At 41.8% G+C, this 27,787-nt stretch overlaps 1 protein-coding gene across 3 annotated transcripts; it reads right to left on the bottom strand.

Annotated features, from left to right (window-relative positions):
• Positions 1 to 501: 501 nt before the first annotated feature.
• On the bottom strand, positions 502 to 25,934 carry itgb4 (integrin, beta 4). 3 transcript variants are annotated; one of them, XM_083932529.1, is made up of 42 exons: positions 25,576 to 25,934; positions 23,108 to 23,190; positions 22,290 to 22,372; positions 21,464 to 21,565; positions 21,135 to 21,339; positions 20,952 to 21,048; positions 20,654 to 20,825; positions 18,752 to 19,015; positions 18,549 to 18,638; positions 18,307 to 18,429; positions 17,997 to 18,164; positions 17,812 to 17,888; positions 17,466 to 17,674; positions 16,062 to 16,165; positions 15,874 to 15,969; positions 15,545 to 15,677; positions 15,226 to 15,351; positions 14,458 to 14,576; positions 14,339 to 14,372; positions 14,040 to 14,234; positions 13,804 to 13,907; positions 13,659 to 13,717; positions 13,504 to 13,527; positions 13,259 to 13,407; positions 12,936 to 13,115; positions 12,599 to 12,747; positions 12,073 to 12,280; positions 11,657 to 11,974; positions 11,349 to 11,521; positions 11,063 to 11,243; positions 10,279 to 10,416; positions 10,012 to 10,194; positions 9,798 to 9,926; positions 6,573 to 6,737; positions 6,347 to 6,493; positions 5,773 to 5,907; positions 4,588 to 4,737; positions 4,271 to 4,459; positions 4,013 to 4,168; positions 3,736 to 3,900; positions 2,018 to 2,137; positions 502 to 1,933 (listed from the first exon to the last, which is right to left on the bottom strand). In XM_083932529.1, the coding sequence occupies exons 2-42, from the start codon at positions 23,181 to 23,183 to the stop codon at positions 1,803 to 1,805; spliced, it is 5,826 nt and encodes a 1,941-aa protein (XP_083788655.1). In that variant the 5' UTR covers positions 23,184 to 23,190; positions 25,576 to 25,934; the 3' UTR covers positions 502 to 1,802. The 3 variants fall into 3 exon arrangements, with proteins under 3 accessions (XP_083788655.1, XP_083788654.1, XP_083788656.1); XM_083932528.1 differs by having other exon boundaries at positions 504 to 1,933; positions 25,463 to 25,934; XM_083932530.1 differs by lacking the exon at positions 5,773 to 5,907 and having other exon boundaries at positions 507 to 1,933; positions 25,463 to 25,934.
• Positions 25,935 to 27,787: the final 1,853 nt, after the last annotated feature.

Here is a 27,787-nt window from a genome sequence, read left to right as displayed (position 1 = left end):
AATATCTTAAGGCTGTACGGTCAAAACTGCAAACACAGCCTTGTTTTTAGCTGAATGGAAAAGGTTTTTTTTCATACAGTCCAGAGAGGGTTTGAAAGTCTTCAAGTCCTTTTTCATTTCAAGTGAAAATCTAAACACCAAAACTGCAGTTGCAAGCTTCTCATGCCACAATGGAGATATGGAAATGTATTTCTTTGATTCGTTTTTTTATTACTGAGAGATGAAAACTGGCAAACTAACTTCACAAATGTTCTAAAAGCATGAAGGCACTGTAAAAGGATGTGCGACCAGCCACTCGTAGCCGATGAGGGCTCGCTAACGTGCACAGGCAGATGATGACACACTGGGTCGACGCATGTGAAGAGTTAATTCTCACTCTGTTTGCTTCTTTGTCCCCTGCAAATATTTGTCAGGCTCCATCCTGCAGCCGTGTTTCTGTTCAGTTATGCATGCGGTATTAAGATGGCTTTTCTCAAACATCAATAAAATAGCTGCAAATGCTACAACTTGTCTTCAGTTGTCGCACAGATCTCATTCAAATGCACAGCTGATGTATTTATTTCAAATCTTTATTGTGCAATAGAATCGACATAACAAAATAAAGAAACGATGCAAAAAAGGTAAGCTGAGCGGCTTAAAGGTAAGTGATACATGTTGACCAAAAGTTCAGGAACACTTAACTGAAAGGGTTTTTGGCGAAATGTTCATCCACATCAGGTTCGCACACTGAAAATATCCTCTCAGAATGTTTTATAAATGTATTTTCAACACAAAATATGGAGCCAAAATACAGTAGGACTTGCATGGAAGCATATACAATCTTTCTGTCTTTACGTACAATTTCTTTAACATATCAAAATCTCATAGCTCAAACGTTAATCTACCCAAAATGCAAAATACAACGGCCCTGCAGAGTAAGGAAGCATATGAAAAGTATCAACTTGAAGCGGTGTATACCATATTTTTGAGTATAAAACATCTTAAGAAATGCTAAAAACATGTTACATCTAATAGGTGTTTGATCATTTGTCTTGTAAAATCATGCTTGTCAGTAGGACATGCGCATTTCAATGAGCAACATGTGTTTACGGAAATACCTCTATATTTGGCATTACATATTTATGTCAGTCTACTTGAGTAAAAATATTAAAAAGTATTAAATATGCTCGAAAAACACACTTTAATATACAAATCTATGAACAGAAGTCCCAAATACACCAGTTTTATACTTTTGATCATGCTGGATAGGATCAAAAATGACATCTACGGCAATTTAGAGCCAATCTCTCCAGCAAACAGATCTCAGAAAGACTCTGAAGTTGAAATTTGGTGGGTTTAACCTGAAACAGTCGAAACAGCTCGCACACAGACAAACAGCTCTTACAGACGGGCGGAGGGGGGACAGGAGATAAGGTCACTTTGGATTACTGATCCGCAGTCAGATTACTGGCCTGTGCTAACCCAGACTTAAAGCCCCAGTGTGTGCTACCAGATCTGAACCGACAGACAGAGAGGAGCCTGACGCTAAATCATTTGCTTAGTGGAAAGACTGAAATGAGATACATCAGAAGCAACAGTGAAAACGAATGTCAACGTTAAAATGATCCTCATCTGTAGAGCAAAGTGGCCACAGTTTGTAACAGACATGAGAGAAGGGCCTCCTCTCCATCTATTCATCACACGTACACATAAAAACATGCACTGCTAGTGTGTGAGTACTCTGAAGCCAACTCTTTTTAAAAGAGAATCTCTGGTGTGATTCCTCGTCACGTTGGACCTTTGGCTGCTACTTAAATAAGGTCTTAAGATTCATAAAACATCTTCTTTGTGACAGTGGTTCCTCCCATGACGCTCCTCTGAACCACTTCCTTGGTGACTTGACGGGTCACCATGCCGCTGCTCTCTGTGTGCTGTGTGGTCATCATCATCCCGTCTGTTAGGAAAGAGCAGTTGGTATTAAGGTGAGAATGATTTAATTGATGTTTTCAGTAGAACAGAAGTGAAACTGAAGCTGTACCTGAGAAGTAGGGGTCGTTGAGCATGGTGTGGGTGACGTTGGTCCGCGTGCTGACCTCTGTTGGCATTTGGAAAACTTCCCTCCTTCCCATTGATTGGCTGTTGTACTGAGACAGAGCGCCTACAGGGAGCGAGGAAGGGAAGACATACTTAGAATATGTTATGAACTAAAATGTCAGAATTGATGAGAACGTGACAGGAAGGCTAAATAATACTTGTCATGGGATGGTTCAGAGACAATACCAATAATTACTGGTCAGATTTCCATGAACTCTGGTATGGATATTTATAGTACATTGATGATCGTGTGTGTGTTCGCATGTGTCTTCGTCCAAGGCTAATCTTGCGATATACTGGATCCATCACCCTAATATTTTTTTTGTGCACATTTATGACTTTGTGCTCAAGTACCTCTAATGGTTGCAGTGGTACACAACTTCTGAAACCAATATTTTATTGATGCTTTATATATTTGTCGTCGGTAGAGGCCACAAGTGATCGATGTGGGCCGCATGCGCATGTTCCAGTTTTTAAAACGCTAGGTCCAGTAGGGGGTGTAGGCACCGGTATTGACCTCTAACTGGTTTGTAAAGTAGAAGAATAATCAGAAGGGGAAGAATACAAAAAAGATGGAAAAGAAGGCAAGAAAAAGCGGGAAGAGGTAACAGTACAGGCAGAACTTTATAAAGTTCAAAAGACAGTTAGAGCACAGAGTGATGAAGGAGGAAATCTGCAGTCCTTAAAGAAATACACAGACCACGGCACCCACCTTCACCCTCTGGAACAGACTGGGACATGCACATGCTGGAAGACCCGACCGAGCTGACCTCAAAAGGTGTAATGGAAGTGTTTGTGAGTCTGTGTGAGCTGTACAGGTCTGCAGAATGCGGACGCAGAAGTTAATATCAGAGTATAATCGCCTCTTAAATCCCAGTTATTGTTAGCTCACTGCCATCTCGACTTTAGATCTACAAGCAGCAAGCAAGTGGGCGTGAGTCCATGCTCGGCTGCAGTGTATTCTGGCCTTAAAAGAGTCGGGGCAGACAACTGAGACTGAACTCTTTGTTTGTGAGGAGAGAGGAACACACACTGATTGGAAATCTGCACTCTACTAAGCACACTTTTTTTATTTCCTAATCTTTTTGTGACCTCCTGACCTTGCGTAGTGCGTAGGTCAGGTTAAAATGTCTCCTGGTCTGACGAGATTACTAAGCTACCAAAAGCAAAAATAATGGCCTAATTCCATCAACATTTGCTATTCAAATTCATGGTCCACAAGGGATTATTCTTAAGATTTTTGTTTTTTTACACAAGATCTAAAGGCCCGATTCCAGGGACATGAACAACCTTGTTTTTCTCTGGTATCAACATCAGGCCAACAACTGTCTGAGTACAATGAGAGAAGACTTTCCATTTTCAACAATCTAAAACTTTAACTCGAGTCCCTTCCACACAAAATGTCAAGTCTGTACAGATGATGTCCCATAGTTTAATACACCATGCTCCTACAGGATAAACAGTCTTGTTTTAGGATCTTATGATCTTTAAGTTTGCAATTTTAGTGCCACTACTAATGAGGCTAAGATGAAAAAGTATATCAGTATGGTTTTTGTACATACCCACTGTCATATTGTGGGGGTATAATGAACGTTTCAGCCACTATTGGGAGATTTTAAGTTGCGTTTATATCAAAAGCTTTGTCAGTAGGATTCGTCTTACTTCCATCCTGAGACTCAATGGTGATGATGCCCTCTCTCTCAGGCCCGAAGCCCTGTGTGGTTCGAGCCTGAACTTTGAACTTGTAGGGGACGTTCTCAGTCAGGTTTGGGACGGTCAGGCTGGTCTCAGCGCTGTCCCCGTTCACCTGGAAGGAACGTATGTCTCCTGGAGGAAACAAGAAGCAGAGCTCAGAAAATAACCTGCTTTCACGACAAAGACTTATATATATATATTTTAAACATTTGAATTTGGAATATATATATATATAAATCCTTACCTCCACCGTGCAGCTGCTCGCAGGTGACGACATAGCCCAGGATGTCTCCATTGGGTTTACGGGGTTTCTCCCAGCTGAGCTGCAGGGAGTCGGGGCTCAGAGCAGTGAAGACCAGGGGGCCCGGGGCACTGGGAGTGCTCAACGTAAATGGCGAGCCTATAGTGGAAGATGATACAACAGAATACAAGAGTTACTTCTGGTAATTATTTTCTGCTGGTTAATCTAAGCAGTTGACACAAAAATCGACAGAATCAGTACCTGGCATGGGGCTGAGGGGACTCTTCGGGTCGACGGCGGACTCAATGGTGATGACTCCCTCTCTCTCTGGACCCCAGCCTTCCTGGCTCTGCCCCTTCACCTTAAATAGGTAGGAGTGGTTGGGCAGCAGGTCCTGGATGATTACAGAGTTCTCTGCTGGGTTCGTCACATTAATACGCTTCATCTCACCTACGGGAGAGGACACGGGTTGTTTAGCATCATTGGCACACGCCTGTTATGCCAAGAAGTTGTATCCTAATGTAGCAAACTGTTACAGGACAGATGCAAACAAAAGGGTCCTTGCAGAGTTTGTTTACCTCCATTGAGCAGCTGGTAGAGAACACAGTAACCCAGGATGTCTTTCTCACAGTGGGGCTCCTGCCAGCTGACTTTGAGGGCAGTGGGACCAAGAGCAGAAAACACCAGTCTGCTGGGAGTGTCTGGTACTCCTGGAGAAAGTCGAGCATCTGATGGGGGTGACACAGACAGACAAGAGTAAGAGTAGTGTTGGATATGATCACACGCTGTGTGGAGAATAGGGCTGAAAAAACAGAGAAGTATAGATTGAACCTATTCATACTAATTGCATATACAGTTATTTGTAATACCTCTGACCATTTTCCAAAAGCACATTATGTTACGTTTTTATTAAAGTTTGCAAAAAATAAGCTGGAAGATCCTCCACTGCGATAATTGTTAATAGTTATTTTTATGGTAGGTGTTAATGTTATAGTGTTTGCTGTGCATTTCTCTCTCTCTCTCTCTCTCTGCTTGCTCATGAGGGGATTGTTGCATTTTTAAATGTTTGGTCTAGACCTGCTCTATATTAAAAGTGTCTGAGATAAGTTTGAGTCTGAGCTAACTTCTGTTATGATTCGACACTATAAATAAATTGGGATTGAAACTGTATTGAAATTATTTTGTAGAGCTCGACTGCAGAGTTTGCTAATCATTTTCCTCCGCATTATCATTACAAGCTGTCAAGTTATTTGATCCATTGTTATTATTAAATCTGTTACCATATTAACACAACGACCACGTTTGCTTACTGCTCTGGCTTCAATCTGTCAACGACAAAGCATGTGAACACAGATTTTTATAAGCCTACTCTCAAATCTCTGATGTCACAGCATGTTTGAGTACAGCAAGAGATGTCCTACACAGTCCCTGCCACCACTAAATTACCACATGATGTAACATAACTTGAAAAAAAAATCTTTTCCATTTTCATAGCATTCCAGATAGAAATGATTGGAAATAAATGGTTATTTATAAAGCAGAAAATCAACTAAAAACGTATAATATAGTCTGAAAAGTGGTTGCCGGTGTTGTAAAATAAGTGATTTGTGGTGGTTAAAACACATAAAACAGCAAGTGAGATCTTTAAAGAGGAGATCAGGGAGGGAGACAAAGCACAAGAGAAACGCAGAGGCGTAAATAAAGATGGCTGAGACCCAGCAAACACCTCCAAGTGCCTTCATGCTTGTGTGCTGCAGACTTACCCTGGAGCACCCTGTCCAGATTATATAGGGCTTCATTGACGTCTGAAGACTGGGTCCTGGCCCTCGGACCCTGAGACAGGTTGTAGCTGAACTGGCCCTGAGAGCTGCTCTGCATCCCAGCATAACCGAACCCACCTGATGGCGCATTGAGCAAGGGGAGGGCAGAAGAGGAGGAGAAGGAGGAAGAGGAGGAGGACGAAGTGGTCGTAATGAGAAAATGATGGAGGTAGCACAGTGTGAGGGAGAGGTGGGAAGGTAGGGGGTGAAGTAAAGAAAGAGGTAAAATAAAACAAATAAGAGCAAAGTTTAGACACGGGGGAGGGAGGGAGGGAGAAACAGCGATAGTCAGCATAGCTCCTGCAAAGTCAGTGTGGATAAGCCTGCTGTGCAGCCAACAGCCCCAACCCTGCTAACAGATGTCCAAGCCATCGACCTCATGCACAGTTTACCTGCTGAGGCATCTCAAATACTGCGCTCCAAAGTAACACCTTCCTTCGACCATGAAGAAGAAGCTAAGTCCTTCTACATTTACCTTAGAATAGATTTAACCCCCTTGATGAGGTCCAACGCTTACCTAGATCTGGGAACTTGCCCGACACATCTCCCATGACGATAGAGTCTCGGATGTTTTCATCCGTGTAACCCCTCTCTGAGCGCTTCCTCATGATGACCTCTGACGTGTGCACTCCTCCGCCGATCATGTCAGTTCTACGAGAGCCAACTACAAGAAGAAGAAGATCAAAGATAAAGAAAAATAATATCTTGATATTTCTCAATGCAGTTAATGCCGTCCATCTTACCTGGTCCAGATAGGTAGGTGGTGGATGTTTCTGTGGTATAGGAGCCGCCAGCACCTCTGTAGTTTGAGCTCAGAGTGGACATGGGAGAGGATGATGCAGACAAGTTGCGTGTCGCTGATCCCCCTGGGAAGAGGAAGTTCTGCTCCCATTTCCCGTTCATGTAATCTGTGAAACACCACAATAGGAGCCAGAATAGTCATCCGACAGAATACAGGACATTTAGCAGTTAGCACTGAAGCATTTTGACATTGACTGGAACAACACAGTGCCACTGATGTCAAGCAACCAAAACCAGGCTCGGCCAGTCTATAGAGGAAGCACCAGCAGTTTGAGATCTGTAACTCCAATCCTACTTACAGTTACAGAAACAGCAACAACAGTTTAGGAAAGCTCCTGGACGTTTGTCAGTTGTGGCCCCTGCAGCCAATGAGCGTTACAAGTGCAGTTTGTCGCTGCTGAACTGTTGTTTTGTTGGAGAATACATATAAATTTGTGACTAAGAGCCAACAGCCACCCTAGCAGCTCTAACTAAATACTAATGTCAGCTTCCTAGCATGCACACAATGACAATGCTAACACGCTGGTATTGCGCATGTATTGTGGTCCATTGTATTAGCATGTTAGTGGGCTAAAATGTCCTAATTAACTCTGATCACAAAGTGATCTGGTGTAATGTCATTAGTCCTAGCAAAGCTGTACTACATTTAATGTCAAATCATCCCATGTTGAGAGACTTTACCAAAGTCTTTGGGATTCATAGTCTGGGAACTTTAAATGTGTGAATTCAATCAATCTAGTAGATGTTGAGACCGTATACTAGTATAAAATATGGATGTAGCCTCCATGATGTCACCCATAGGTTTCTGAAGAGCCAATGTGAAGTTGAATATGGGCGGCTTGGCTGTGTCTGACACCGCCTAACTCCGGGCTAAAATGGGCAAAGAGCCTACAGTCTCTGCCAGCCACCTGTGCTGATACCCAACACATCACTCCCTTAATTATGCAGCAACTTTAAGCAATAATATAATTGAGACAGGTGACTTGTAAAAAATATTATTTTCTTAATTAAAGTAGAAGAAGAGTGTTTGGTCTGGTCAGTTTAGATGCTGTTTACAGGTCTTTTAATGATAATGTAATATCTGCCACACTGTCCCTCCGTATCCTAATTTTTCAGTGCAAGAATGTTACGAGTTTGTGAGAAACTTAACATTACACTAAGCAAATATAATTACTACAGTAATGTACTTTTATAAAGAAATAAATGCATTTCATATAAATCTTAAATTCAAGGTTTGTTGTGTTCTTTATCAATAGTTTATAAATATAGATGTTATGACAAAACATGATCCCCAAGAGAAACTGCATTTCTCTTTGGGTCTCGAGCTGAAAAAGTCGGGGAACCCCTGCTCTATATAAAAAAGTCATTAGGATTTATCCTCAGGAGATCATCACTTTCTTTCCATACTATAGCTGCCAAGATTTTTCAGTCTGAACAAAAATGCACATGTAATACTCATTTCCTGCAGGTGGCCCAAGTGATAAAGTTGGACTAGTTTTAACCTTCTTTGCCTGTAGGTGGCGATGTCGACGACTCTTAATCTGCTGATCTAAACTGATGCAGCTCTTATGTTGGCATATATGAAACCTGTCTAACACTGTCTGAGCAGCTCCCCTTGTGGATAATCTGCAGCCTGCTAAATGTGAATACTTGTGTTTTTACAAACCAGTTTCGTAAGGTGCTTCGCATCTAAAAGGGTACATCAGAAGATAAAAACAAGGAATGGAAAAACAATTAACAGCTGCAAGGAAAGGTGTCATTGAAATTGCCCTGCAGAGATGAGACTGTACTTGATTTAGAAGCCATTATTTCCATACAGCCGCACAGTAACTAAGCCTTGACACACACCCGACAGGCTACCTCCAGATCACTACCTCCCCAGTGGGATGGAGAGAGGACAGACAGAGACAGGCACCTGGAAAAGCCTGCTGCTGATCATCAACTGGAGGTGGGGCAGTTGATGCCAGTGCTCCTCTCTGGGCAGGTGGTGGGAGGATAGATGGGATAGGTGCCAACTAGGGGCAAGGGCACAAGGACTGAAGCCCGAAACTCAATGATCAGACAAATGTTGATATTTCTGATAGGATCAAATCACGAAGGCAGAGAGAAACGATAGTTGCCTTGCCAGGCGCCTGACTGGTCGTGCATAACAGCTGGCATGCTAGCTGCCTGTCTGTCTATCTGCGGCTCTGATGGAATGGTCTTCACCTGGCAGGGGTGTTTGGGTGTAGCTGGGGCGGGGGGCCTCATCTGAGCTCGCCTCTGTGTCTGTGCTGAGCCGACTGGGGATGACGTCCACTCGCTTTTTCCACGACACCTTACGGAGATCCAGGTTGGACCCCACCAACTTGATATATTTCCAGCCTTGTATTTGAGGTCATAGGGGAGAAGCAAGCAGGCGAAGGATTGATTTGTAGCGAATAAGTTTACTATACTTACTATACTTATTTTAAGAAAAAGCTATCAAACAAAATAAAGGGGCTTACATAAAGTCTCAGAGACGAGGGCCAACATCAGAATAAACTTCCAGAGAAAACTAAGAGCACAAAAACGGCTGCAGAGAAGCAGGAGAGTGACAGCAGACTTCATGAGGGAAGGCCTTGCGGTTTGTGATCGTAAAGCACTTCAATTGCAGATAACTGGGGGTGTATTGGAAGCACATTTTTGTTGCCGCCTGACTGGGGCGTAGCCTGCGGGGGGAAATGCCCGCAAGATAGAAGCAAGAAAAAGAAAAAAGAGGAGGGCCGTGAGAATGATGCCATCCCTGAGCTTCACAACTCTTCCACCTCTTCCTTAATGTCACTCTTGTAAAATGAGGGAGAATATTATTGTCACAGAGAAAAATGGAAAAATGAGAAAGAGCCAGAAATCCCTCAGGTTTTCAGGTTGAGCCTCAGATATGACCAACATTTCACAGTGTTGTTCCCCTTCTCCTTCTGATAGGGCAATGACACCACAGCACATATTGCATAAACACGTGGGCTAAACATTTGGCAACAAGAACAAAGCGAGATGCCTGGGAGTGCTGAGAATGTGGGCTGAAATAATTGGATCCATATTACAGTAAAAGCTCACAAACCTCCAGAGTGCAGAATAGAGTACTAGCACAATGAGTTTAGGCTGTCAGCTGTTACAAGTAGCTTGTGGTTTTTACTCTGGGTACCCACCATCACCAGAGACGCTGGGTGTCTTTGAACCTGAAGGGGACTTGAGCACCTCACTGCTGTACATCAAGTAGCTGTCATACTCGTCTCCGGCCTCTGCATCCACAATGGGGATATCTGGAATGATGGGAACTATGGACAGAAAGAGAGGGAAATAAATTCAAGGAAATACTGATTGACTGGAAGTGTTCTGGAGATGTGTTCAGCTCTAACTTACTGGACAGAGGTCTGGCAGGCTGTGATGCCAGGTTGATGGTGGCATCTCTGAAGGGGCCCCAGCCGATGCTGTTCATGGCACGGACCTTGTACTGGTAGGTCTGGGCGCTCTGGAGGTTCTCAATCAACAGCATTCGCTTCTTGGGGTTGTCGATCTTTACTTTCTTAGCGGGGCCCACCGGCTCTGTGAGCGGAGTATTCCGAAATGATGAAAATGGAATAATGCAAACAGTTCTACAGTATTTCCTTTTATAGGTTGAACTCTTACTAGATTCATCATCGATGGGTGTGTAGATGACCTCATAAGCCATAATGTTGCCGTTGGTCTCTGCAGGCTCTGCCCAGCTGACCTGAGTGACAGTTGGACTGATGACATTGAATGCCAGACGTCCAGGTTCACCAGGCACTGGAGACAAAAAAAAAGAACAGGAAATCTGTTTTTAAGTTTTTCAAACTTAGCCTGGTTACAGTGAAAGTGTTGATTAAGTGACATCACTACATTTAAAAAGCTGACACCACACAAACTAGTTCTCATGTAGAGATAAGTTGTTAGTGAATATTAACACAGAGTTACTGCCAAGTGAAATTGTTCTGTAGCTAACAGAGTAAACTGACAAACCTACGTTAGCTTCCTAGTATGACCTGTACCTGTTTAGACTGAGGAGTAAAGGGGTTTTTTAGTTTTTATTTTAAATTACATTTTTAATAATACCTCAAATTACAAACATTATGCTAATAACTGTGAACGAAATGAGTGAAATACATCAGCTGGGTAAGCATAATCAGATATCTCACTGCTACATCGTCATCACTACAGATACATTCAAAGATGATTTAGACATTAGCATGGTATTTTCTACTGTAGCAAAGACATTTCTTTACTTAAAATGGTTTAGTAAATCACAAGTTTGTGACTAGCTCGTTGTTAAAATGATGGCAATGATGGATTCAAGAATAGCCAAAGATCAAATCACATAAATTTAGTTAATACTTTTTTAAATCAGTTATATCTGCTTGTATCTCCTGCAGTTAACACAATTCTCAGTAATTACCATCCTCCAGTGTTTGACAGGGGACCATCTCGGTATCATGGCCATCTCCCATTGTATTGTAGGCGCACACTCGTGTTTCATAGTCACAATAGGGGTACAGGTTGGTCAACTCAGCTTGAGGAGTCTTCACATCTAAGACCTGCGCATCTTTCTCTGGGTCACCATAGATCCAATACTTCACCTAAAAACCAACAAGGAAACATAAAATCTTTGAGAATTACAGTTCCTATTGTAAATGATATTATCAACTCAAGTTGAAGCTTCTCAACATGTGGATTTGATGTACCTTGTACCCCATGGGTTTACCGGGCGGTGGGTCCCAGTTGAGGCGGATGTTTCTAGGTCCAGTTGCTTTGGCCTTAAGGTTTGCTGGGGAGAGAAGCCGACCACCAGGGGAGGTGGCTTTCTGGTTTATGAAGCCCATCTGCTGCATCGGGGCAATATCTGGAGATTTGGGACCTGCAGGAAATGGAAGAAGTCAGAGAATTAACCAAACATTTACCAGATATAAACATTTAGAAACTCTACAAATGCCATTTTAAGTTATCTTTTCTTCCATGTCTTTGCGACAAATGACTCTGCATTGTGTCTTACCTCCTTCAATGACATTGACAAGGGTGGTCTTCCTATCGCCAATAGAAGTGTTGCTACTTGGGTCAAAAAGCTCCAGTTGGATGGTCTCTGGCACGATTGGGCCATGGTGGGCCCTTGGCTCTATCACTATGTTCTTCTCCAACTCTCCAGGACTAAACTTTAGAGGGCCACTTAACTCAAAGCGCTGGGCCTTCTTGGTGCGCCATTTAACTGTGGCGGGGCTGTCCTGGTTGCGACTGCGGACCACAGGGATGGTGTAGGTTGGGTCAGATGTGGTGAAGTTATGGGTGCCCTTTTTGAACATCACAACACTGGGATCTGGATAAAATAAGACAATTGGAAGGAAGAGAAGAAACATTAGCAACCAGTGCTTTGGGTGGGAGAAAGGGTAAGACATGCACATAAAGCATCTTCACCTGGTTGGTCTGTAATGGTGACAGTAGTTCTTGGGTAGCGTCCAAGCTTGGCGCCCTGCCGTGGGTTACTGAGATCCATGACAAACTGCTTGACCTGTTTGTCTTCCAGAAGGCCATCTTTCTCGCTCAGCTCCAGCAGACGAACAGGCACTGTTTTCTGGGTCTCACCAGGACCATAGCTCAGTTCTCCTTCCGCAGTTATATAGTCCTAAAATACACAAGAACAAGGTTAGGAATACAGCCCTGCTGCAGACTTGTATCTCACCTACTAGTCATTATAAACTGGCTACAGCCTCTGACGAACCTTTTACTGAACAAATGCCAAAGCCATTTCAGTCAGGGTAGAAATAACAGGCCAATAGGTTTTAAAGCTCAAGTCTTGGACTTCTTATAATAAACTGTGGGGCATTCTTTAACAAGTGAGAACATAATCCACATCAACTATGTAGCTAGCCCCAATGTTTCTGTGGGTAAAAGGATATAGCTGAGGGTAGGGTAGTGTATCAGTACACAGCCATCAGCTTACCTTCTTATCCTTGGCTGTGAGGTCCCGTGTGCGGTAGGTGACCTGCGTGCGTCCATCTTCTATGATCTCTCTGGCAATAGGAATGTTGGCCAGTCCGTCCTGCCTGCTGTAGGTGTAGGCCGGCTGGAGGAAGGTAAAGATATTGGTGGCTGGAGAAAAGGGAGTGGAGAATCAATTAGAGCAATCCACAGTGAAGATTATACAGTTCCTCATAAGTTCAGGTCACAGGATCTCTGATGGGTTGATCGTCTCATTTTCTTTGCTTTTTATATAGGTTTATATACAAAGCTGACGTTTGATTTTCAAGTGTACATCTATAAATATTGAGGTTTCTTACCGTGCTCTTTGATGATGGTGATGTTGACCAAACGTTTTCCAATCTCAGCAATGCCCAGCGGCACATCTATGGCCTCTACCAGCAGCTGCTTCTTGTCATCGTCTTCATCCTTGACAAAGAGGGGCACGTGAACGTCTACTGACTCGACGCCTTCTTGAAACTCAATGGCTCCCGCAGCCTCTGCAGAGGAAGAGCAGATGAGACAACAAGATTAATGGCAAGAATAAAAATATAAGCCTTAGTAAAGATCGGAAAGGGATTTGCTTATATTGCTACAAACTGTAATTTTGATTTTGTCCACGACACAAATAGTTAACAATCACCTCTGTCTGTGGCTACAGTGTAGTAGCCGGGCACCACTTTCAGATCATGTACATTTCCAGACTGGACGTTTTTCTCAGTGAGTTTGACAATATCAGGGTAGCTGCTGCGAGGAGCAGATAAGACGGTGTCCATGATAGTGTAGTCCTGTCTGATGAGCACAGCAGAGAAGTTAGACATGCGTGACCTCCGGGTCCTTCAAAAGACAATAAACGCTGGTGTTGTAATGTATCAATCAGAATGTTACCTTTTACCGGCGTTTCTCTGCATTCTGTAAAAAACAAAAAAGGTATTAATGAGTGAGAGATTTAAACTCTATTTTTGTTTTGATCCAGAGAATACGAAAATATGAAAAATATCGTATCTTACAATGACGACTGCATGACGTTTAACACATCTCACCTGAATGAGGTTTTCTGCACTTTCTGGGCACCGGGAATCTGCTTGTACACCTCATTTAGCTGGATGCAAGAACAAATACAGTACTCAGTGATAAAGTCATTGTTCAGACACTCATCTGCCCACAGGTAAAGAAAGACACACTCACGTTATCGGCTACTTCTTTGCGGAGCTGTTCGGCGTCTCTGGATTCGGGGCGAGACAGGTTCTCAGAGAACAACCTGTTTAGCCGGAGGGAGACCGGGTACTGGACTACAAGGGGAAAGAGGAGTGATGACAAGAAGGCAAATAGAGGTTAGAGTTGTAATTTGCAGCATTTAATCTTTAAATCTAGCCTCCAATCCTTTAACTTAATGTGCAGTTAAGAAACATTTGATCACTCACTGGTCTCTTTAGGGTTGGGCTTTATCAGAGCCTGCGGGTGATTGGGTGATCGGTGTACGTTATCAGTGACCTTCCAGCGAACCACATCAGTTCCTTTAGGTGGGCCGGTCCTCACCATTGGCGTGTCCAGGTGGTCAGAGGTGAGCAGAGACTGACGGAGCAAATACTCATCTTCCTTGAAGCCAACCATACGACCTGGAGAGAATGCAAAATAGCAGACTCAAATTTAACACGGCCCCAGGTGACAGGATGAAGGATTTAAAGCAATACTGTCACATGTAATATAATAAAAACCTCACCTCTCCTACAGCAAGGCAGCAGGGCAAGACAGCTCTGTGTCAAGAGAAGACAGAAGGCATTACTTCCACTGAGACTTAGAAATATTCATACTTTATCGGTGGGAATGTGACAATTATACCTGGCAGCAGGTTTTGCAGCAGGCGCAGTATTTCCAGCAGCAGAGCAGCAGAAGTGCCAGCAGTAACAAGAGGAACAAAAGGAGTGGGAGCAACCACAGGAGGCTAGCAGGGGGACATTCTGAAGGTTTGTCATGAAAAATAGATAAAGTTAGGAACTCAACAATCATACTTTGTTTTAATTAGTTAAGATATCCATCCCCCACCACAAAATAATGTGTCTATTGTGCTCACACCTTTGCACTGCAGAGATTTGTTTTTATCACTACTTAAAGCCCCTAAAATATTTCTCTATATCTCTGAATATTAACACCTAAATGAGCTAGTTAAAGCTCAGAAAGAAAAGTAGGCTTCACATATTCACTGAGAGTTTAACACTCAGAAACTCTGCAAAAACCATCACAGCTGTGATCATCTTTTGATTCAAAGGTTCTGTAACTACGTGACATCATTTTGTTTCAACACAGCTTCGCCCACTTCCAACCAGTGACGACAGCACAGACACAACAGACAGAAGTCTCTCATTTGAAATAACCAAAACGGTTATAACTTTGGTAAAACATTGTGTGTCCGTGTAAGACCCATCGCTCACAGTAAGAAGCTGACATTTTCTGGGCTCTACCTACTTTGAGCACTGCTCAGTTCAGAGAAAAACGGATGTTAAAACACTTTGGAAAGCACGAAATGGACAGGAAAGGGCTTTAATAAATTGTACATAAGTTGCTGAAATGAGAGAACAGAGCATGATACATATCCAACCCGCAGCTCACCTTTCTTTTTGAGAACCTGGACCTCCAAGCCTTTAACTTTGGGATCTTTAGGGTTTTCCACAGTGTAGTGGTACGTACAGTCGTCGTCCTCATCACGGAAACTGCACGAATCAAGCACCGTATCCGCTAAAAACACATACATAGACGCACATATGAACTATCATCAAGTGTTTTTAGGCATTAATGCTCCAGTGTCAAAATGGCATCATAACCTTAATAACCTTATACAAGAGCAGAGGTGTGCAGAGTGTGTGGATGAGTAAATATTCAACCTGAAGCAAATCAATCAGTCATTTTGCTCCTCTCACATGTGTCTCACCTTCTTTGAGTTCATCCACCATGGTAATTATGAAGGGGCACTTGTCACAATCCTCTTTCTCTTTCTTCTCTCCTGTCTTCCAGGCCTGACACTGGACGCAACTCCTCGTAGCCTCGCACACACCCAACTGGGCCTAGACAGGACACACACACACAGATCAAAAGAAGGTCAGGGAGGACTGTACAGCAACACTTTCTAAGGCTTAAAAGCTAAAAGCAAATATGAAGCACTGAGTCTAGTTGAAAAAGCAAAAACACGACTAGAAATTGTGTCGGAGCTGACTTACATTGAGTCCTACATATACATTCTTATAATTTACACTCACACACCTGGAAATTTGGCTCACATGTTGCAGTCATTTCCATGCCAGAGTCCGGACATTTACAGCGGCCGCAAACACAAATACCTCGCCCATTGCAGACACCCTGGTACAGAAAAAGACACAGTCAGGCACCTACTGACATGTAAGGTGACACGACGACTTATTCTACAAAAAAAAATGATTGGCTCTACTCACGCCCTTGGCGTCCAGACAGGTCTGGTTGCTCTTGGGACACTCACAGGCATTGCCCTCCCAGCCCTCAGTACATGCACACCGACCCATAATGCAAGAGCCGCGGTCTGATAAGAGAAGAAAGAATAAGATTTAACTGGAACCAGAGATGCAGACGTGAGCTGACTTATTTCAGTCTTGACTTGGACTTGGAAGTTGAAGACTGACTAGACTTGAGACATGATAACTGGAATAATGTGTCTGTGTTCATTTTATGTTTTCAGTTTAAATATTAACAAATGGTGACATTACAAGTCTCTGTGTAATGTTACCCTGTGTCTTTGAGGGCTGACGTTAGCTCAAAACTCAGTAACTAACGCCTGATAACGTTCAATGTCACCTATCATCACCAGAATAAAGCATTTGCATTTTGGATTGAAAAGAAATTAAAAAGTAAATAAACTTTTAGAAAGTGATTTTGATTACCGTATTTTTCGGATTATAAGTCGCAGTTTTTTTCATAGTTTGGCCAGGGGTGTGACTTATACTCTGGAGCGACTTATGTGTGAAATTATTAACACATTACCGTAAAATATCAAATAATAGTCCGGGCTATTATTTATCTCAGTAACGTAAGAGACTAGGCGTATATCAGCAATCGTCACTCACACGTCAACCAATCAAAATTCGGCGGGGGCGGGACTTGGCAGAAGTGCATTGTGAAAAAAAAGATGCTACCTGCTACTTGGAGTTGGCGGAGTTGTTCAGAAGTGACACCGAGGAAGAAGAGTTCAGTGGATTTAGTGATTAGTGACAGATTGTTTGGTAAACGTAGAGCATGTTCTATATGTTATAGTTATTTGAATGACTCTTACCGTTATATGTTACGTTAACATACCCGGCACGTTCTCAGTTCGTTGTTTATGCGTCATATAACGTACACTTATTCAGCCTGTTGTTCTCTATTCTATTTTTATTTTAAATTGCCTTTCAAGATGAAATGTCTATTCTTGGTGTTGGATTTTATCAAATACATTTCCCCAAAAAATGCGACTTATACTCTAGTGCGACTTATATATGTTTTTTTCTTTCTTTATTATGCATTTAGGCTGGTTAGACTAATACTCCGGAGCAACTTTTAATCCGAAAAATACGGTACATTTATTTCACTGAATAGTTCATTGTGACACCTTTTGAACAGGTTACATACATTTCCCAATAATAACATTATTAGACAGGTACTAATAGGTTGTGTTTTCTCTCTACAAAGACTGATTACTGCAGGTGTCCCCAGTAACTTGGGGGGGACTTGAGACTTGGACAAAACGGAACATAAATTCTGTAGAAGTCATAAACACAGAGGTGGTGACAGTGACACCATACACATACACCCTTAATCATCAATTTAACAACCACAAACAGTCGTACCATTGCAGAGGAATCCTCCATATCTTTGACACTGGGTTTTGTCATATTCACAGTAGGGTCCTTCAAACTGATCCGGGTTGTAGCACACACAGTTTCCACACTCCTGGCAGTCCCCACGGCCTGAACAAGGTTCCGTCGATTGCGGACCTATACACTGGCTGCTGTCCTTAGCTGAAGCGCTGGCTGAGCAGTTACAGAATGTACTCAACCTGAAGGAGAAACATGGAAAAAACAAAGAGGAAAACAAAGACATTATTGAACCCAAGGGCCTAAAACAGTCCATCACTTGGCAGCAATGCCATGAATATGTTTTCATTATTACCATTACTATAAATTAAAGTCTCACCAGCCACCGTAGCACTGACACTTTCCACACACCAGGTCACCGTTGCCATAGCACCTGGATGCTTTAGGGACTGGAGACTGGGGGAAAGATAGAAGAGACACTGGGATGAATCTACCATAAAGAAGGTTGAGTAAGTGACTTGATCTCGACTTTTTGTGCGACTCAGTGTTAATCTGACTGTCTACCTTCTCACAGTCGCAGGTTGGACACAGAACGGAGGCCTTAACATTGACGCCAGCGTTAAAGGTTGTGGGTTTGACTCTCATTGTCCCCTCTTTTTCATCCTGATCCATCTGACAGATAGGCTGCTCATCGATCATTCGCTGGGCTTTAAGACGCATCTTGAACTTGCCCTGAAAACAAACACAAACACACACACACAATTAGAGTATGAGTCTTGGCACTAACAGGGTTAGACCAACAAGTTAGGACAAAATTGTCATAATGGATGTTTGTGTCTTTAATCAGTTGTTTCCATCTTGTTTTTGCTCTTACTATTGCTCCAGGCTTGATATCAAAGTCTCCGTATTTTGCAACACTTCCACTGGTGGACAAGAACTGTGCCACGAAAGCCTTTGGTCTGTCCTCTGCACGGATGCTCATCTTAGAACGGATATTCTGCCAGGACACATTATAACATCGTAAACAACACAGTAAATCGAAGTTTGCACAGCGATTTTACTGCAAACTGCACCAACTTTCCCACCTGACAATTTTCACAAGAGGTGATGTTTTACCTTGAAGGCGGTCTCCATGACTTCCAGGATATTGCGGGAGTCTTCTTGCAGCACACCGACCTCAGCAATGGGGAAGTACTCCTGGAGTTTCTACAAAATACATAAATAAATAATAAATCTATGACCTAAACGCGACCTAACACTCGACGGCATGTTTCAGGAACCTAACGTCAATGAAAGCTGAATAACTACAGCCCACCAACCTTGTAGTATGTTAAGGAGTGGTTGGTGACAGCAAAGATGGGAATGATGTTGTGTTTGCCCAGCAGACGGATCAGTGTGGGTACTGAAGGGTAATCCTGTTTTATATCCTTTGTGTATTTTCCTGCTCCGTCTAGGTGGCAGCCCTCGTCGTTGCGCGCCAGGATGCCTGACAGCACGTTAGCACCGTCAGACTCGTAGTGGAAGGCTGACTCGGTGGAGAAAACCAGGAGATGCGTGCTGTGGTTACGCCAGCCGATCTTATCCTAGAATAAGAATACCAATAAAATTGGAGTGGTAGAAGCTGTGGTTAGTAGAAAATAAGGATATATAGGTAAACTCTTGTATGATGTTTGGGTCAAATTGATCCATTTCAAGTTTTTACAAGAAGAAAAATGGTACAAGTATACATTTGTTTCTACCTGAAACTCAAAGGTTTTAGCTTACTTTATGTGATAAACATGTGCAAACAAAAATAAATAGAGCACACATGCTTCTTTACCCCACACATTTACATCCTTCATATGATCTTTGGGTCAGTTTGACACACATACACAGAGACACACAGAAAGATGCCCTCACACACATACACAAACACACATAGACACACACATATAATGTTAGATTATTATAATCTAAGCACAGAGAAGCTGTTTTCTCTCACTGTTCCCCACTCTTTGCCCTCTGTCACGTGTCCACCTCCTCCACCACCACAAAAAAACAAATCACACTTCCATTGTTAATGTGTTCTAGTAGAGACTGATTGTAGACATATATGTTGTCTCTATAGTTGAAATTGAAAATTGAGATAAAGAAGATATATGTTAATGAAGTCAAATTTTTTTCAGACTTGTTTTTAGAACCCCAAAATATGGGCTTAAAAGAGATACCGGGTTACAAAAGTGAGGACCATCCACGGGTTAAATTAAAAGATGCAACTTCTGCTGAGCAGAAGCCATTGTGACCAAAAGTAGAGTCCATTCTAACATTAGCCAACACTATAAGCCACCATAAGTTATACCAGACCACATAGTGCTATTGCAGCAAAATCATTTATTGAAAAAATTAATTGTGTTTTATTGCTTAGACGCTGTGTCATTGCTAGCGCTTGTGTGCCATACGAATTAAAATTTATTTTTTACTAGGAAATTAATTTTTCTTTTCTCAAAAGTAATATGGTCTGACTTAAGAAAGGTTTATCAGAATCAGAAAAACCTTTAATGTCCCGCAGACGGGGAAATTCGTTTGTCACAGCAGCAACAGAATATACCAAGCAGAAACATATCACAAAATAAGATAAAATAAGATAAAAGATAAAAAAAATAGCAAAAATAAGCAATTAAGTTAAATTTAAAAAGGGAAGAAAATAGAAATAGACATATATACATATTCACATGATACATGATATAGTGCATGATATAGTGCAGTTGTTCTTGTTTTGTAATAATATGGTATTGGATAAATAAATATGAGTAAATACGACCAAATAAACAGAAGTGACAGGCATGTTGCACAGTGCAGGGTACAGGATGAGGTCAATAGTCTATTGGGAGCAGTGCTGATTGTATAGTCTGACTAGCCGTTGTTTTTTAAGACTTTCCCCTCCCAAAAAAACGACCCCATAGATTGTTTGTACAAGCAGCTTATTATAGCCCATATTTCCGTTTACAGTGGTTGTGACCTTTAGTGTCCATAGTAATTTTGATGGGAGCAAAGGAGGAAGTTGGGTGACATAAAGTTAGGAGGTTAAGAGGTTAGAAAAAGAATGACCTATGTGGTTGTATGGGTTGGAGGATTTGTTTTTTTCAGAGAGGTATGGGTGAGGTTTTGGGTCTAAGATTTAAACTCACGTGGTCACAAGTCTCTTTTTGCTAAAACTGTTTGTATTTAGTATTCTTACTTACCGTACAAACTGCAGCCTGTAATATGGCATCAAAACCTCCTTCAGGAGCATCCAGGTTGCCAGATATTCTCTCCCCTTGGAGCTCACTGTTGAAGAACTCCAAGTCGCTGGTCAGCTTGATGACATTTTGGAAAGAGAACGGAGGGTCGCTGTTGGGCCACGGCTTTGCAAGTCTGAGAATGTGGAAGAGATGGATGGACAAAATAGAGGAAAGAAAGAGGAAATGGCAAGTACATATAGATTATACTACAGTATGTATGTGCTTAACTTTTATCAATGTGTTAATGTTTTTTGCTTACTTTTCGGGTCTCATATCCGTCTGGGGCTCGATTACTTTGTCCACAAACTTTCCAAACCCAATGGTGTAGTCATCTGACAGCGTCCCAACCAATGAAGCTACAGGAAACACATTCACCATCAGTATTACTGCGACAACTTACTTGACAGTCATCACAACACATTAACAATACAAAGACGCTCACCCAGCTCTTTGCCCATCCTCTTCAAGTTGTTCAAATCGTCAGCCATGGAGTTTGAAAAGTCCATAAGAATATAAAGGTCCAGAGGGCCTTTGGTTGGAGCAAACACTTCCACATCCACCAGCCTCTCCTCTCCTGGCAGAAAGCTCATGCTCATCTGCTGGGGAGAAACTTGAGACTGCTGGAGCTTCACGTTGATGCTTTGCTTCTGATGGAAGAGGAAGAACAGGGGGAAAGTTATGCTTTCACAGGTTTTTATTTAAAACAACATACATTTGAGTCTAAAGAATGGTGGAATGATTGGAAGAGAAATGAGAGTGATGAAGACTTACTCTTTCTATCCTCATACTGCTTTTAGCTGTGATTACAGCTGCAGCACTGCAGCCATGGGCAATTACATTCTCGTACAGGTCGCAGCGAGGGCCATTAAAGTTCTGCACAAAAACAGGAAGCTTGGTTAGTGAGTTCTGCTTTTTGGACATACATCATATATACTATTTTGAAGACTATATCCAAGACCAGGAGATACAGTTGAAACTTCACTGTTTTTTGTAAAACTTTTATTATTATGCGACTGTCGTTTCATACTAATGTTATGTTTAACTGAGTCATCATCATGACAACTGAGCAAATTCCACTCACTGATGAAGACCATACCATGTAAGTATGTCCACCTTGAGTTAAATTGTCAAATTATGAACTGGAATTAGGGCTACACAATATAAAACAGGAAAAAATGAGATATGCGATAATGATATTACTTGTGATAAATAAAACAGATGTTAAAGAGGACTGAGTTCTCATTTTCTGCTGCTTCCATTACACTGCTAAAATACAACAAATTGCTTGTTAAATAAAAAAAACTAAAAGGAAATTGTATTGACCAAATTGAACATTGAACTGAACATAAAAGGCACCATAAAAAACAAGAATGATTGTTATATGTGCAGTTTTCTACTGATATTCTCTATCAACTAACTCAAAAAATCTCTGAGTATCTTTCGCAATGTGTTTATTGTGCAAGTTAATATCGCGGTTTCTAATTGGAATTCAGTGGTATGCTCACTCCTTTATTGTTTTTGAACATTTTAGATGTTGAAACGTTTTATAAAGTATGTCATTTCTTTCATTTATTCTCCTGCTGTTGTGTGTGCTCACCTCGTCAGGGCAGTAGGCACAGCCTTTCCCCGTCTGCAGGCATTCTGAACAGGACTTGGCCCTCGAGGCGAAGCAGTAGTTCACTGTGTGTGTGTGTGTGTGTGTGGGGGGGGTCATAACAGAGGCAACAAAGTGAGAATCAAACCCATGAAGCATAGCTAGAATACCTGTGGTAACACTAAACAGACTTTATTTTCTCCAGATAGGGTTCTAAACGATTCTAACAGTGATATCGTGCTAAAAGGTAGATACGGTAAGAAGATTTAAAAAAAAGAAAAAAAAGAATCTTTCTGATCTAAATCTTTATAAATACAGGACATATATACTGTATACACTGTAGCCATCACTAATACTACACGGTTAGATATTCTATATTCAATCATTTAGTGGATTTAATGACAAAACGTGGTGTGAAGATCAATTAACCCATGGTGTTTCTTCCGAGCAACAGTGAAAAACCCTGAAAAATTGAATACAAATAGTAAAAATCAATAATGTCCTGTTTCAGAGCATGAACCAGAAAGGAAATCCATTTTTCGATATATGATTTAAACAAATAATTGTTCATTCATTTAATGTCAGCCAACTGTTGGGTTTTTCATTACTGTTGGAGTTTTAACAGCAACCCACTCAGTCGCCTATTTAACTAAGATGTCAAACTACCCTCTGAACAACAATGAGAAGTCTCTAAAACGAGAAAATATGGTCAAAATATGATCAACTTTCCTATTAAGGCTACAACTCACATATACAATTACATGTCAATAAATGACTTTTAGTGAAATAAAATGACTGGTTATAACTCTGGGCTTCCTCACCTTCACCATAACAGCAGGTCAAGAGGACGGCGAGAAACCCAAGCCCCACTGAGAGATGTGACGTCCATCTCCCCATCTCCCTCCTGCAAAAAAACCCACAAAGCCATACATTCATATATGCATGTGTAAAAAAACTCTTACAAAAAAGGCAGAGAAAGACTTTTCCCCCGCTGATATCTCTAGTGTAACTTGAACCACCTGTACATTCCCTCATTCAAGCCCTGGAGAAAGTGAACAGGCCCAGACACTCCCCTTACCTTCACCTCAGATTGTGAAAAGAGCTGCTCACCGAGAGTGGCTCAAAACAGAAAGGCATTGTAAAGCAGCCAGTTTCCTTTTCAATAATAACCAAATCAAATGCTCAAAAGTACATAAACGTTCTTTTTATACCTAAGTATAGGCCAAAATATTCACCTACATATACTTTTAAAGGGTTTGTTCACCCAAACTACACATGATGTAATCCTCACTCACCCTCTATCCAGTTTGGGTGCTCAAGTTTTAACACTTTTACCTTTTACCTACGCCCCAAATACAATGAAGGTAAATGGAAATTTAGTTGTCCACTGAAAACACTGCTGAAAGATTCATTTGAAACTACTTTTCCTACAAAAGACATGTTTCTTTTGAACACTTTTGACATGTTGATGGTAGGATGGCAGTAGGTGGTGGTTCAAGTCCTGTACAGACTGGTAGCTGGTGAGGTGCCAGTTCCCTTTTTGGGCACTGCCAAACTAAACCTAGATATGTGGAGGCTAAGTCATTCCTTTCAAACTATTTTAAATTTGTGTATCTTTTATTCTCATATATATATTTATCCTGGAGGTGAGAGATAACTATAAAGAGTCTGTTGCAGCCTGATAAAAAGTGATAGAAAATAAAGACAGGAAGGGGCACATACAGGGTGGGGCATGGAAATATTCCAAGCAGCCAATAAAAAACTCTTTATAATTTGATGCTTGAATCCTGGACAGAGAACAATTTAAGAGACAGAAAGCTGCAAAAGTAATCTCCACTAAAGACAGGAGGTGGAGAGTGAACAAAGGGCACAATGTGGCATGAAAATGTCTCAGTAATTGTCTCAGTGGGTAGATAACCACAGTGCACACACACAAAAAACAGATGATTTGTGCTCCGATGATTTACAACTCCAAGAAGGAATTTCTCCTTGAGGTGAGAGAATGACCTGCTCAAGTTAAAAACAGTCTGAAAACACATGGGAAACGCACCTTAGCACGTCGCTGTCAACTTAAGCTTACTACAGGTGTGTGTCAGTGTGTGTGTGTGTGTGTGTGTGTGTGTGTGTGTGTGTGTGTGTGTGTGTGTGTGTGTGTGTGTGTGTGTGTGTGTGTGTGTGTGTGTGTGTGTGTGTGTGTTGTATGTGTGTGTGTGTGTGTGTGTGTGTGTGTGTGTGTGTGTGTCATGCAATGCAGCGTCACATAAATCACTGACCGACATGGGTCAGGGAAAAAGCCTCAAACAGACCGGCTCCTATCCTCTAAACTTGTCACATAACATGAGCTGAATAGAGAAAAAGCACTTTGTATTTTTCCTTCTTCTCAGACAACAAAAAAAAAGAAAAAAATGGGCGCGCAGGCGTTTATGACACGGACAATAAACCGGGAGACACAAATTACAGTTTCCAAGAGACAGAAAATAGAATTGAGTCATTCATGCGGCTTTTTTCTTTGGTCTGAAGGACGCCGCGGCACAAAAAGAGGGCACATTTTTCCTGAGATCAAAGCCGTAGTTGCTGTGTCTAGACAACAACATGCCTGCCAGGTGAACATACCATCACTGGGTGTGGGGCTGACCCCCGCCATGACACCGTCCATAAGGGGTGGGCTTCTTTAGGAACAGGTTTGGGGGTCACGCTCGGGGACCTGCCTTTGACAGTAAGCTAAATCACAACTATCGCTACATTCCACCTTAAAAACACAAATAACACAAGGAAAACTAATACAGCAGGGCTTAATGTTGTGTCTAAATCAGTTCAGCAGACAACCGCAGTCTTCTCTCTCTACTATCTCTTTTCTGGTCCAGTTGCTTTCACCTGTGTTGCATTGCCTGTGCTTTGATGTAAGCAATCATGATTCAATCAAGATCAAGATTCAAGAGAAAGTTAAAGCTAAATCCAAATCTGTCCAGAGCTCAGTCTTCAGTTCTGCAATTCTAAAACCTGCATGGTGAGATATAAAATTACATAATGCGAACTTTACAGCCACTCACCTCGCTCAAAAGTCAAACAAATGTGAATCAGCAGAACAATCAGTGCATTTTGCGAGTCTCACATTTAAGGTGAAGGGCATTAAAAACATAGCACCATTTGGAAATGAGATTAGTGATCAAACAAACCTCTTACTGAGCTCTCGCCCAGTCCAAGTCCAAAAGTCCAACAATAAATAAGAAAAAAACAAATTCCTTATGGCTTTGTTTGACCCAAGAGTTTGGGAAAAGTTTGTATCCACCTGTGAAAAGAAAAGAAAAACCTTCTCCAAGTCCTTGTGGTGTCCGAATTCCAAGTTCCAAAAAGAAGAGACGGACAGACTTCCCTTCTGTTCTGTCTTTTGTTTCTTCCCTCCTGTACACTCCGGTCTGGTCAAATATTTACTTATTTGTCCTTAAACTCAGCTGAGTGATAGTGTGCGTGTGTGTGCGTCTCTCTGTGTGTGTGCAAGACTTTTAAGTGTACGGGAGAGAGATACGAAAGACAGTAAGACACAGAGCAACTGAGTGAGTTTGACTGTGTGCTGTGACTTGATCCCTCCTTTAGCTTCTGCACATACACACACCCACACACTCTCACACTCACTCTCCCTTCTAAATCCAGGTGAGTAGCCTCGATGGAGAGGGTTAACTCCCTTCCTGTACCTCTATCTTTTCCCCTCCCTATTCGAAGTTAAAAGCTCCACACCTCTCTGTGTCAAGTCCCACTCCCTGCTGCATTCCACCCCAACAGGAGTTCACCTGTGTGGGCTTGAGACTGGGGAGGCAGGCCCCTCCTTCCATGGCCTCCTCCCAGGCACTTGGGAGTGGCACACAGAGCAGAACACTGCCTGCAGGCTATGGGAAACAGGCGGCTCTGTGACTCTAGTGTTTACACAATAGTGTGCTCATACTAACGGGCACATTTTCTACTCGTCAAATATTTGATATGAACATTACGATTGCCACATATCCTTTCTCCCTTTTCTGGAAGTAAAGCCACTTCCGTAGAAGATGTTAAGTTCCAGTTTGGGAATCTGCATTCCTGAGCAGAGGGACCAGCATGGCACAGTGACCCTGACACTCAATCCAGTGCTCATTGTGTTTAATTGTGTTTCTATAGCTTTTCAAAAGGCGCTAACAAAACTAGACTGTGTAGACCATCCCACATGTTTAAATACAGTTGGTATTCTTAAGCTGAATCCGTAGAAAAACTAGTTATTAAAGTTAACTAAAGATAAATTAAGTGCAGCAAAAAGTACAATCATTATCTTTGAAATGGAGTGGAGTAGAAGCATGAAATAGAAGGAAAAGGAAATATTAATGAAAAGGTGCCACAAAATTGCATTTAACATTCACGTCTAGGTGTGTTGACTTTTTTTTTTTGCTCTTTTATAAACTTTATTTAAACACGTTCACCTCTTCTACTTCCAGCCCGTCCCCTATATGTTTCCCTCTTAAATCCACACGCACACACATGTTCCTATTACACTTCTGCCCTGAATACAAGACTGACTCAGAAGATGAAAGTTACCAATTTCCGATTACAAGTGAACGCAGCATAACTGTCAGTGAAGAGCTCCACCAGCAGACCAACTGCTGTCAGCAGCGTCACTAACATGGCGGCATATTTAGCCCGGGAATGTCTCCACAGACACGGATATTGTAATACTCAGCAAAGAGGCAACATGTGCTTTCATTAGTGATCTAGTGATCAATCACCATTGTTTTCACTCACTCTATGATAGATAGGAACTTAAAATACAATTAACAAGATGAAAATCTTGAATAACTGTACTTAGCTACTTAAGGTTAGGGAAAGATTGCAGTCATGACGAGTAATACCAACCATCAAAGTTAAGACAATCTGCACACCCTACCATTCAAATGATACTAACAAATAGCTGCTAAATTCCAAATCTTTGACACAGCACTTTTTATTGCCCACCAACCCAAATTCCAGTAACACTGCTTTAGGCCAGCCACCATGAGTCCTGTCAAAGTGGCCCTGAGAGAAACAATGAACTCTTATTAAATTATATTAATCCCAGACTGTCATTGGAAAAATGTAGTTGGTGTGATCATACATAGATTAAATGTACAACATGTATAGGCTATGAAATTACACAAATAAGCCCATGACGAGAATTCTGTCTTCTTAATCACATTTGTCTCAACAGAGTTCAGTCGGTGAATCATTTGCGGTTTTCCTCTGGCACTGATAACTGCTATTGTGAAACCTGCTCATGGATCCACAGTATGAATATATATGAATATATTCCAGCCTTCCTGCCAGAGTCAGTTTTGTTTCCTTGGCTTTCCTCGTTGCTATGGATACTCGATTAAACTGAACAAACTTCACTAAACACAAACAAACACTCTGACAGTGTGTTTGGAGAATAACTGATTGGCGTGCAGTAGCTGATACTCAGAGTTATGCAGATGATACATGGTACATTTCTTAGTCACCCAGCA

This window comes from Echiichthys vipera (assembly GCF_963691815.1).
Source record: "Echiichthys vipera genome assembly, chromosome: 18".
In the NCBI taxonomy this organism is placed as follows: Eukaryota; Metazoa; Chordata; class Actinopteri; order Perciformes; family Trachinidae; genus Echiichthys; species Echiichthys vipera.
Note: the sequence above shows the minus strand (reverse complement) of the source record. Positions and strands in the feature narration are given on the sequence as shown.